Source organism: Zootoca vivipara, chromosome 14 (genome assembly GCF_965207765.1).
Source record: "Zootoca vivipara chromosome 14, rZooViv2.hap1.1, whole genome shotgun sequence".
NCBI classification, from domain to species: domain Eukaryota; kingdom Metazoa; phylum Chordata; class Lepidosauria; order Squamata; family Lacertidae; genus Zootoca; species Zootoca vivipara.
Genome location: NC_142597.1, coordinates 40,742,890 through 40,755,796, shown reverse-complemented (window position 1 = coordinate 40,755,796; position 12,907 = coordinate 40,742,890). Strand labels below are relative to the sequence as shown.

General features: G+C 44.4%; 1 protein-coding gene across 5 annotated transcripts in view; it reads left to right on the top strand.

The window, feature by feature from the left end:
• Nucleotides 1–12,907, top strand: part of USP32 (ubiquitin specific peptidase 32) — a 149,408-nt gene that overhangs the window by 92,742 nt on the left and 43,759 nt on the right. For all 5 annotated transcript variants that reach the window (XM_088658062.1, XM_035140036.3, XM_035140035.3 and 2 more), the window contains exons 6-7: nt 10,585–10,716; nt 11,752–11,859. In XM_088658062.1, the coding sequence (XP_088514188.1) occupies nt 10,585–10,716; nt 11,752–11,859 (240 nt within the window). The remainder of the gene's footprint in view (nt 1–10,584; nt 10,717–11,751; nt 11,860–12,907) is intronic.

Sequence of the window (12,907 nt, the reverse complement as noted above, 5' to 3'; positions counted from 1 at the left end):
CTATTAACCAGAGTTTGGCTAATATCTGAACTAGAAAACAATGGCTTTGGAACAAGCCAGGATATGAAGCCAGCTTTGAACCATGGCTTCCTGCCTTGGCCTCTTCTGAAGCTATTCACCATACCCTCATACCTTGGGTTACAGACGCTTCAGGTTGTGTCTTTTCAGGTTGCGTCCCGTGCCGAACCCGGAAGTACCTGAACAGATTACTTCCGGGTTCCAGCGCTCACGCATGCACAGAAGCACTAAATCGCGCTTTGCGCATGCACAGAAACTCCGAATCACGACCCCCGCATGCGCAGACGCAGGTTTCGAACGCTGCGGGTTACGAACGTGCCTCCCACACGGATCACATTCGCAACCCGAGCGTCCACTGTATTATATTTCAACATATGCTGCTGTTCAAAACCAAAGGGCTTCCTAAAGCGGTTCAAAATCAAAAGGTAAGGAATAAAAATATGGTGATAGTACAACATCATCAAAATACCATCGCTAAAGTCATATGTACTGTATTTTCCTGCGTATAAGACTACTTTTTAACCCAGGAAAATCTTCTCAAAAGTTGGGGGTCATCTTGTACGCCGGGTCGTCTTACACGCAGCCGCAGAAGTGATTTCTGGTGCTGCGGACATTTTGGATATGGGCAGCGCGGGCATGTCCGGCCCATGGACGATTGTAGGAAGAGGGGTAGTCTTATACAATGAGTATATCCCAAACTCTATATTTTAACTAGAAAAGTTGGGGGTCGTCTTATATGCCCAGTCGTCTTATATGCCGGAAAATACGGTAAATAAAACATTTAAAAATCTAATACTAACAGAACAGAAAACAAAACAAAAACAGCCAGTCTAACCATAGTGTCTTGGTTTGGACATAACAGGAAGTGATGATCCCAGGTTTGTCAGTGTTAAAGCAAGGATCCAAGAGGCTGCATACTGAGTCAAAAGGCTCCTACTGAGTCTGCATGAAATTGCACCCTAGGAGAGAGAAAATTCTAAAGAGAAAAGCACACTTCCTTTTGTTTTAGGTTGATGTCACTTCAGAAGACATCTTTCCCTTATGTCCAAAACAGGTGAGACTCATGTTTCTAAGGTAGCACACACACACACACACACACACACACACACACACACACACACACACCGCACAATATAAGTACTTGTATTTTAAAAATACTGTATAAACTGAATTAAAAGACCTACTGGCTGATTAATTTGAGGATACTTTTATTTGATTCAAAGAGATTGAAAGTTGCAGCTCTAAGATGTGAGAGAGAGGGAGGAAGAGGGAGAAGGAAGATGAAACACATATATGTTGTAATGAATTTCTGAACAACGAACCAATAAATATTTAAGCCAAACTCTGATTCACATATTCCTTACTGTGTTATAAGCTTGGCTTCTTGGGGGTGGGGGGCACAGGCTGGTGCGTGCTTCTAAAAATCCTTGGCTCTTGGCTCAATTCCTGGCATTTCTGATGAAGATATCTCAAACGGCTGTGCTGAGAGAGACCACCATGACACCGTGGAGAGCTGCTGATGGTCAGAGTAGAGAGTGTCAATCTCAAAGGACTCAGTTATTTGCCTCAGTAAAAGAGAGCTTCATTTTGTATGGTTTGCTGTTAGGATTTGATCCAGATGTCACTATAACTCTGGACAGAATTTGTGGGGTTATCCCATTGTGGGAACATGGCACCATTTGCCCATCAGTCCCAACACTGTCTACTCTGATTGGCAGCAGCTCTCTGGGGTTTTAGGCAGAGGGGGTTTGTCGCCCCCTTATGGCCTGCTATCTGATCCTTTTTCACTGGGGATACCACAGATTGAATCTCGGAGCTTCTGTCTGCAGAGCCAGGGGCTCCATCTTCCTCATAAGAGGCTACGTTGTTATGTTCTCTCCCTGTGGGGCCCAGCAGCCTCTCCACCTCTGCACAGGTCACTGGTCCCTATAGCTCAATGTTGTCTGCTGTGACTGGCAGTGGCTGCCCAGGGTCATGGGCCAAGAGGGATCCTACATATCGCCTGCTGCTTGGAATAGATATTATCTGTGCACTGGGGGATGACTCTCCCAGTGTTATGAGTGAGACTTACAGCTGAGCGAAGATTTATTTTTTTTCCCAGTGTTTCGCTGCAAAGTGGGTTGTTTTTTTAAAAAAACATTTCATTGCAATAAGAACAAATAAAAAAATAGACAAGATAACACTGCAATACGAGTTCATGCCAAGATTAGTACATATTTCATTGGTCCAATTATATAATCAAAGTGCCAAGTTTTAAGTTGTGTAATTCATAGGAAAGTTGCAATAAGTATTGCATAATTTTGATAGTGTGGGCAAGATTTTTCTCTCGCCCATGCATCTTTCTTGCAGCTGTACAATAGCTTGGCTCATGTTCTTTCCTAGCATTCCACCTTACCCTTTCCCCAATCAGTCAAAAGTGGTTGTGCTTTTCTGGGCAGAGGAGAGACTTCTGGACTTTATTTTAAATCAGAACCAGTGAAGGTGGTGAAGGTCCTGTGTGAGTGCCTGGAGGCAGTTGGAGGATGGGTGGCGGTTAACGGATTGAGGTTGAATTCTGACAAGACAGAAGTACTGTTTGTGGGGGACAGGAGGCGGGCAGGTGTGGAGGACTCCCTGGTCCTGAATAGGGTAACTGTGCCCCTGAAGGACCAGGTGCGCAGCCTGGGAATCATTTTGGACTCACAGCTGTCCATGGAGGCGCAGGTTAATTCTGTGTCCAGGGCAGCTGTCTATCAGTTCCATCTGGTACGCAGGCTGAGACCCTACCTGCCTGCGGACTGTCTCGCCAGAGTGGTGCATGCTCTGGTTATCTCCTGCTTGGATTACTGCAATGCGCTCTACGTGGGGCTACCTTTGAAGGTGACCCGGAAACTGCAACTAATCCAGAATGCGGCAGCTAGATTGGTGACTGGGAGTGGCCACCAAGACCACATAACACCGGTCCTGAGAGATCTGCACTGGCTCCCAGTACGTTTCCGAGCACAATTCAAAGTGTTGGTGTTGACCTTTAAAGCCCTAAACGGCCTTGGTCCTGTATACCTGAAGGAGCGTCTCCACCCCCACCGTTCAGCCCGGACACTGAGATCCAGCGTCCAGGGCCTTCTGGCGGTTCAACCCCTCATTGCGAGAAGTGAGGTTACAGGGAACCAGAGGGCCTTCTCGGTAGCAGCACCCGCCCTGTGGAAGGCCCTTCCATCAGATGTCAAGGAAATTAGCAACTATCCTAATTTTAGAAGACATCTGAAGGCAGCCCTGTTTAGGGAAGCTTTTAATATTTAATGCTGTATTGTTTTAATATTCAATTGGGAGCCGCCCAGAGTGCCTGGGGAGACTCGGCCAGATGGGCGGGGTATAAATAATAAATTATGATTATTATTATTATTATTTTGACCCTGAATGGGCACATTCGCCAGAAACTCCCTGGGGTAGGTGTGCCCTCCAGACTATGAAAGTCCAAGCCCTGAAATTATTGACCCGAAGATCTAGAGGACTGCGTTGAGGAGAGGGTAGATTTGCTTCACATTGTCCTTGTTCATCCTTCTGTTCATCCCCCACCCCAACCAATTGTCTTACCACTTTCTTTGTCTGAATTATCCCACAAGGCTTTTGACAGCAGACCATCTCTCTTAGTATTATATGATACCGTTACCTGCTCCGAGCCAGCGGGTCGAGAAGGACTGTAAATCTCAACTAAAACAAAAACAGCAGAGCAAGACATCTCACTGTTGGGCTTAAACTGGGAGAAATAAAGAGTTTGTTTCCGTCAAATGCTCTCTGGGAGGGCAACCATAGCCTCCTTCAAGCCATTCTGAGTCATTAATCACTGCAAAATGCCTGTGTGGTGTCTCATGCCGCGGCACTTAAATAATACATACAGCAAAGCTTAGCCTCTGGAGATACCTGCCATGGATGTGTACCTTGGCTGTTCAAAACTGGTAGGTTGGGATAGATGTACAGTTTTGGAACTGGGAATTCATTTGTGCATTCAGGGAGCGGGTTGTCGGTCGGTGGTTCAGCATCAAAGACCACAGTGGAACTCACTAGGGTATCCTTAAATAATTTCAGGCATCCTGTTACAGCTCACAGAAACTCAATTTTGCTTGGCTGGTGGTGCCTGGCTGGAAAGAAACTTGTTAGCTGTAATCCCTTTTGCCTTGAAGCATTCGTCTGGAGCATTTTTTAAATGATGGTATCTTTCTTCAGCAGCAGTGGGCAATGTCTTACTTCATTTCTTACCATATTTCTGTCTTGCCCTTTCCTCGCAGAGACTGGATCTAAGCATATCAGAGAATGATTTCAGTTAAATGTGTTGTAAACTTTGTATGAGAAATCAGGCTGGAAAAAATGGAACCCCACAGCACCATCTGGTGTCACAGTGTTATAATGCATATACAACGCATATAAAGTGCCTTTTTGCTAATGTAGCTGTCCAGAGTTTAGAGTAGCCTTCCCCAGATGCTTTGGAATTCCAACTCCCATCAGCCCCAGCAAATTCACCAAGTTGGGGAAGGCAGGAGTAGGGTTTCTTTTCTCTTCGTCTTCCATCATTTTATCATTGAGATTGAGTGGCACGAGGTCACCTAGTGACCATACAGGCTTTAGGCCTCTTTCAGTACAGTTTGGAATAGTCGGCTTGTCTGCCATTTCTGCCTTGTCATCTGGCACACTTATGGTAATGCTGGGAATTGCATAGTTCAACTGTTGCTTTAACCATGAAGGTTTTAGGTAACACCAGGCATAGCACTATATACTCCTTATAGTTCAACTGCAGAGCACATTGCAGAAGGCATTTCCTGGTAGGGCTAGGAAAGGCCTCTTGTATGAAACCCTGGAGAACTGCTGCCAGTCAGTGTAGACAACACTGAGCTAGATGGACCAGTATAAGCCAGCGTCCTACGTTCCTTTGTTCACACATCATTGTAAGCCATGACTTACTGTGTATGAGCAGTATGCCAAAGCAGGCTGCTGAACGAATCCTGTTTTGCTTCTGCCCTACATGGATTTGAGAGCAATAAACGATGAGCCTCACAAATGGATGGTTTCTCTTCGAACCACAATCAGTACATCAAGAGCAAACCTTGGCTGCCACCTGTGGTTTGTTTGGAGAGAAACCATGCATGTTGGCTCACATGTAGTTTCCTTAATACAGCCACAAATAAAGTAATAACATAAAGTAGCCACAAGAGGCAGCAGAAGCAATGGATCACTGCACATGACATGATACAAAGGCGTTTTGACTTGCCACCAGAATTCTCAAATTATTTATTTATTGGAAAGATTTTGTAGGCTGCTATCAAGCAATTTCTCTCCAGGCAGCTTTTGCAATAGATTACTGAAGTACATCTTAATACTGCCAGAAATTTACACATGCTAATAAAATGCAAAGTACCAGTAACTAATCACATCCCGTCCATCAGCAGAGAGGTGAGAAAGTAAGTAAGTAAGTAAGTAAGTAAGTAAGTAAGTAAGTAAGTAAATAGAAGCATCCTTGAAGGAGAAGGCAAGCAGGAGCAGGTATGCTTTTCCTAAAGACCTCTAAAATGCACTATAGGATTACAAGACAAGTCTATTATTAACAGCCATTTGTCTGGTCGCCTGTGATGAGCAACAATCTTTTTCAGGCAATCAGGCAAAGAAGCTCATATACTGGAAGAGAGTCCTTTTTCTTCTTAGCTCTTTGGTGCACCAAAGGGTGGGCCCATAACTTACAATATATTGGGATACCTTTTCTCTTAAATGACCAGGTTAAAAGACCATAGGCAACGCCAAACAAGCAGCAGGCACCTTCATGTATGTGTTTTTGCTTGATAACATAAGGGAAGGGAGAGATGAAAGTGCTTGGGCAGGCTCCTGGCCCCAAGGCAAAACCCTCCTAGTGTGACATAATCTCCCATCTCTCCACCTTCTGATCCTCTTAGCTGCTGGGTCATTGCTTGTCACCTTAACTAGATCTTGATGCCTCGGATCGGTTAACGGGTTGTCTGCTGGAAAGTGGCGAATGGCAGGGTTTCTTCAAGATGCGTCCCAAGGATTGCCTCTTGGCCGAGAGGCGGCTTGTTTGGCGACATGGAGCAGTTCCTCTGGGTGTCCGGCTGGAGTTGGTTGGGAACTCTCGCCACGAGAGTTGTTGATGTAGGCAAGGGGGCGGCTGAAATGATGGGAATATGGTATGCTGCGCCTGTTGTGAACCAAGGAGAATTGTCCCATTAGGTGGGTAAAAACGTCTGAGTGGGGATTGGACGGCAGTGGGAGACTCATTGGGGTGTGAGAACCAAAATAACGGGTGGGGGTGGAAGGGTGCTTCATAGTCAGAATGCTTGTAAGTTGGGGGCAGAAGGGATTGTAGAAAATAGGAAATTGCCTTCTTATGCCACGACTCCTCAGGATTCATATAGGGTCTCTCCAATCTCTACTTGGAGATGCTGAGAATTGAACCAGCGAACTTCTGCGTACAAAGGCGATGTCTACCATTGTACAGTGGTGCCTCAACTGTATTCCTAAGAGCTCTAGACTGGGACAAGGGAGCAGGGTTGTAGGAGTTAATGGCGTTGAAGTACAGTAGTTGGTGTTTTTTTTACTACGTTCAGTTTAGATGCTCCTATTGAGATATAGGTTGTTGATTTAACCAGAGGCTTGTTGGAGCTGGGGACTTCATCCCTTAATGCTGCCATAAACTGATTTTCAAGGGAGGAAAGTATAAAATATTAAGCAGACTTGGTCTTGTTTAATAACATCTCTAATCTGATTTTTTTAAAAACACAAATCCTACATAGAAACCACATTCTGGAATGGAAAAGACAAGTTCAAATCAGTTTTGCTTCTTTTGTTGAGCAGATCAACAGCTGATGGATGACAGTCCATAAGATTGCTCCCCCCCCCCCCAGGTTTGGATGATACTACATGTATATTGCTTCTGCAAAGGAAAATTGTGACTTATCTTTAGCATTCCGAGAAGGCTTTATCAGGGTCTCCAACTGCATGGATGCTTCTAGTCGCATTCAAGCAAATATTTACTATATCCTACTTTTTAGGAGGCAACTTCTCACAAGGTGGGGTAGAAGGTGCACAAGGAAGCCACCAAAGATAATACAAAAGTACAATTATTGGATTTTTTTTTTACTAAGTGTCCAGTGGACATGTCATACACAGCCTTGAGTGCATTATTTGAAAGCCTGGGCTGACGCAAGATCTGTGGATATAGCCTAGTCACCAATTCTACTGTTGCAATTGGGTGTTTTGCTAAATACATAATCAATAGCTTGGATAAGAAAATAATTGATGTATGATTTTGAGCCGCATGGTAAATGTTCTTTTCCCACTTAGTTGCAGTTTTTGCCTTGCAGAAAACAGCTAATCTCTTTCTAGGCGATTTGAGTCTGGTCAGTAATACAGTGGACCTATTTGTCTGCCATTCCGTGAACGTAGCAGTTCTGCATTCTCATCCTTGTTAGCCATTTTTCTAAAGGTGACTGCTTAGAAAACACACTTCATTTCTTTCACCTTGATTTTCCAACAACCTCTGCTTGACAGAAATGCAGGTAAAATACCACACACACACACACACACACACAGAGAGAGAGAGAGATTATATTGGCATAAGGAATTAAGATAACACTGAGGAAACCATTTCATGCAACACTGAGCAAAATATAACCCACTAAAGAACACAGTCTGTCTTTACGTTTTTAGATCTTGAAATGTTTTTGGATACTTAAGCTGGTTGCTGTGGCCGTTTTCCTGTTCTATTACAGTATTTATTTATTTATTTTTTAAAACTCTTCCTCCCAACTCAGCCTAGACCTGCCCTGCTCCTTTTATAGACTGTTGAATTTTGTTGTGTTTGATCAATGAGAGTGAAGTAAAGGTGCTTATTACTTTCTAAATGTCAGCTGTCAGAACAATTGTGTGTTGTTGTTTTTAAATGGTATGCTAGCTCTTAAACTTGAGAAGCCAGTGAAATGGAACAAAACCTGCTAGAGACTTTGCCCAGAGAGGTGCCCAAGTCCAGCAGGCTGCACAGTGTTGGGCCAATACCACTGGGAGTCACCAGTTTACCCCTTTGGTGTTTTCCCTTCTGGGGCACCATTAGGGTAGCACCCACATGAAAGAGGCAGATGAATGCTGGAAGGCAAAATCCCCTTGGCTGCAAAAAGGAAAAGCACCCAAGTGGGAGCTGGGAGGCTCTGCTATTTTCCGGGGGGTGGTGGTGGTGGTGCAATTTTTATTCTAAGGAATTTGAGGCAGCATACGTGGTTCACCCCCCCCCCCAAATTTGTCTTCACAACAACCCTGTGAAGTAGGTTAGGCTGAGGGGTAGTGAATGACTTCAGGCCACCCAGTGATCTCTGCAGATGAGCCCAGATTTGAACCCCGGGTCTTGCTAGTCCAGTGTTCTTCCAGTCCAGCCTTTCCTGACCTGAAGATGTTGGACTGATCATGGGCCATGCCCGCTGGAGCTGATGGGAGTTGGAGTCCATCCTAATTGGGAGGGCGCCAGGTTGGGTTAAGACTGCTACACCACCCTGGCTCATCATCTGAAGAGCAGGGTACCACAAATGGAGACGGCAGGAGCAGGAGACGGCAGCAACTGTTGCTGTATTGGCCTGGAGACAGATGAGAGGGAGTGGAGCTTGGTAGATCAGGTGGGGCAGGAGGGAGGTAACCTTGAAGAGCAGGAGGTGGGGCCTGATGGTAGGTGGTGGTTCTGGGGCAGAGGCTGAAGGAGGTGGAGCGACCTGCAAAAGTTCTGAAGCAAAGTTTGAACATCCACATGGGGTGCTATAGCTTTTCCAGCACATGTTGTATGATGTACAACTTTTATCTCATTCTTAAGAATGGATTTTGGGCTGGATCCCTGGGGCTGGGCCATGAGAAAAATAGGCTCCTCCACCCCCTTTGCTTTTTGCCCCTCTTTTCATCATGATATTCTCTTGAAATTCCTGCACTGCAAGGAGTTGAACTAGATCAGGCTTCATCAACCTTAGTCCTCCAGATGTTTTGAGACTACAATTCCCATCATCCCTGATCACTGCTCCTGCTAGCTAGGGATCATGGGAGTTGTAGGCCAAAAACACCTGGAGGGCCGAGGTTGAGGAAGCCTAGACTAGATGACCTCAGGATCTCTTCTGACTCTACAATTATTTTACTCTTTGCCTGAGAGGTGGGCAACCCTCCCATTAGTGTCAGGTGTGGCGTGCAAGCTTCGGTACCTCCACATCTTAATCCCAAGTTATAGAAGTGCACTTCTTTAGGAAAAGTAAAAAGGTGACATTAGGATGAATGGCGAGAAAACCCTGTCCCCTCACCTTGAAGACCTCAGAAAGGAGTTATTTTTTCTTACCATTTGTGTCTCAGGTTGCATCTTTTTGCCTTTGTGCTATGGAACTTAACGGAAGAATGCAGCTTCTCCCCTTTTTGTTCGTTTTCCTGTCTCACTGTCCTAGAATGTGAGTCGTAAGTTAGGTGGATCCCTTGCATCCCTAGAAACTGACCATAGAGATGAACAGATTCTGTGCAAGGCTCTTTCCCATTTGAATTTTACCAAATCTATGACTGCCTTGTTGGGTGAGGAAAGCTTATGTTTGTCTGCATCCTGCTTGCCCTTTCTGGGCATCTAGTCCACTGGAGAAAGGAGAAACTCGCAGCGTACAGTGGCCTTGCAGCTTGCTTCTCTGTGTGGTCCATTGCAAGTGTGTGTGTATGTTTTTGTTTTGTTTTTTTGTTCCTTTGTGGTAACTGGCCCAAAGAGCTGAAGTTTAATCCTATTATAAAGCTGGCATGGGTTTAAGGGCTCAGGACCATCTGGAAATGAGATCACACATGGCAATGCTTAATATAGACAGCTTTGTTACTAGATATTCAAAGCGCTTAGTTTACACCAGTCTTAGGTGCTGCTGTTACTTTCCCAAATGTTTGACAGTGAAAAATATGGCGCTGAAAAATCTTTGAAGATGTCCTGATCTTGTCCTCTAACTTACTTTCCTTGTTTTTGCATTGTTGTATCCCAGAGGGTAGGGAATCTGTGTCCCTCTGGATATTGCTGCACTACAACTCCTTAACTAAACAACTCTGCATGCACGTATTTTTTTGCCCCATATGATGCACCTGACCATAAGACGCACCTAGTTTTTAGAGCTCAGAAGAAGGGAGGGAGGGAGGGAGGGAGGGAGGCGAGAGGGGGGGGAGTCCTGCATTTCTTTTTCGTCTTCATATTAGATCCTCCAGCAAATATTTTGAAAGCTTGAATATTGTGGTTTGTGATGTGGATACTGGATCCTTGGGACTGTTGGGTCCTGTATCTGCCACGTTTCCAGTCCACAGTGCCGCTGATGTTGCCTGTTGCCTGCAAAAGCTCACACCACACTGAGTGTCAGGTGTGATGTGCCAGCTTTGCAAGCACAACCATCCCCTACCCCCAGAATTAAAGTCACCTGGACATCTGGATTGGCTCCATTTATCTTGCGACCTGTGTAAAGTGTCTGCCTTTTCTGCCCTGACATGAAACACTCTGCTTTAAAACCGCATCATCAGTTGACTGACTTTGATCATCTTTTTTTTTTTACACAGTGGAAGAATCCGATATAATTGATCTTGAAAAACGGTATTGGCTTCTGAAAGCTCAATCAAGGACAGGACGTTTTGATCTGGAAACATTTGGCCCTTTGGTTTCCCCTCCCATTCATCCATCTCTGGGTGAAGGTATGGAACATTCATGGTTTATCTGTATTTTTATTTTATTTTTAGGAGTCGGGGTGATGAGACTATATCAGCCTACATAATGCCAGTTTTACAGCCTGCCCCATCTCAAAAGCTCTGGGTGGGTGTTTAACAGGTTAGCCAATCTAAAAGGACTTGAAAGCATATTAAGACAGTATTTTAAATGTGTCACACTGCAGCATAAAGAACCTCTGCTGAAGGAGGAGTAAGCTTGCTGAGGGTGGAATGGGCACCATTCATTAAAACATTGGTTTAAGTGCATCTCAAAGGGGTGTGTGCTGTAGGACCCCCCCCCCCCCGAGACCATTCTTGTCCACACATTTGTTCATCCCCACTCCTGAGTTGTCATTTTTCTGCTCTCCGAGAGATGGGAGATGGGAGCAGTTTGCCCCATACAAATGGTGAGGGTAAGTATTAGGGAAAGGGATGGGATGGACAGGAAAGGTAGATGCTTGGCAGGTGGCAGCTCTTAAAAGACACTGCAATTCATTTGTCCTAGTTTTCTGTTACTGTGTTTTGAAGTTGGGATGGCAGAGCTGTAATCTGGCAACTCTTCATAATTTGACACTTGACTGAAATGTTTGAGGTAGGAACGGAACAAGCAGATAATTCTATTTTGGCTTTTTAAAGTAAGAGATGCACAAGCCTGTTGTTCACACATGCAGCCTCTTTGCTCCTCCCTTCACAAAATGCCTTGATAATCCAAAGAAGTCTCTTATTTAGCCATAGGTTACTGTTTCACCCATATCAGGAAGCTATGGCCAGCAGATTCTGATCAAGTCAGGATCTCAAACCAACTTCAAGCCTGGTAACTGAAGTTTCCTAGTTCAGCTGAAACATGAAACTGATTGAGAGACTTCCTGGCTTGTTAAGACACACTGCGAAGGAGCTGCATGCTTGGGCAATAGGCTTGTGCATATCTTGGCTTCTTAAACCAAGATATGATTATCTGGGATAGGCTAATCTCTATGCTGGGTGGAACCTGACCTCTTGCTTTTGCTTCTGTCCCCTTGGCAGGTCTTTTTAATGCCTTTGATGAAAATCGTGACAATCACATTGACTTCAAAGAAATCTCCTGCGGACTCTCAGCCTGCTGCAGGGGACCGCTGGCTGAAAGGCAGAAATGTGAGTGTCCAAAATAGAGCTTTCTGCATTTTAATGTGTTCAACCTTTGTAGCCCTTCATAACCCCGGGACCTACATATTCCAGAGACTCTGGTCCTGCTTACAGGCTTCCCATAGGCATCAATTTGGGTGTTGTGGATTGCGGTAAGCCCTGGGATGTTGGGCTCTTAATCCTTACAGGACCGCCTTTTGCTGATATGTCCCCTTAACAATTCAGATCTTCTAGGGCAGTAGTTCCCAATTGGTGGTCTACGTAACCCACCCAAGGGGATCCGTGGCACATATTCATCAACTGTCTGGGACATCCCGTTTTGGGGGCCATGTTCTCGCATGAGAACACAATGCCCAAAAACGCATGAGATCACAGCTGGACACATGTCTCGCATTAGATCATGGCACCCCAAACCCCACTATTTTGTTTTTTGTTTTTTAAATTATCTTTATTGAGTTTATAAACAAAGAAAATAATGATAAGAAAGAAAATACAAATAGCAAAGAATTTCCCATAAAGGAAAAAGGTAGCATTTAATTTAAAAAAAATGCTCAAATCTATTAATTGTAACTTCCTACATATAATTTAATATGCCTATATACCGTGTAACAAACAGAAATAAAAAGAAATGTGAATACTTCCGATTAAGTCCATAGTAATCTTCCTGCTGTAACCATTTGATCCAAACATCGTCTTCCTACTTATATCCATTATTTAATTTCGTCATTATTGTTTTTTGTATTAATACCATATATTGTTACTCATTCTTCTAATGTCAGAAAGCCTCTACTATTGCAGTACCGTTGGATATATTCTCTCACCAAGTTCCATTCCTTGGCTACCTCCTTTTCCGAGGCTCCTCTCACTGGTTCCATTTTTTTCGCTAACATTATATATTCTACCAGTTTAGCTTGCCATTCTATCTTGGTTGGAGGTGTTTTCCTTTTCCAATTTCTGGCTATTAGATTCCTGGCAGCGGTGATTGCATACATGAACTGCGGTCTTATTTTGTTTTTAATAATAATAAGCACACTGGGCTTCCGGTTGACCGCGCCAT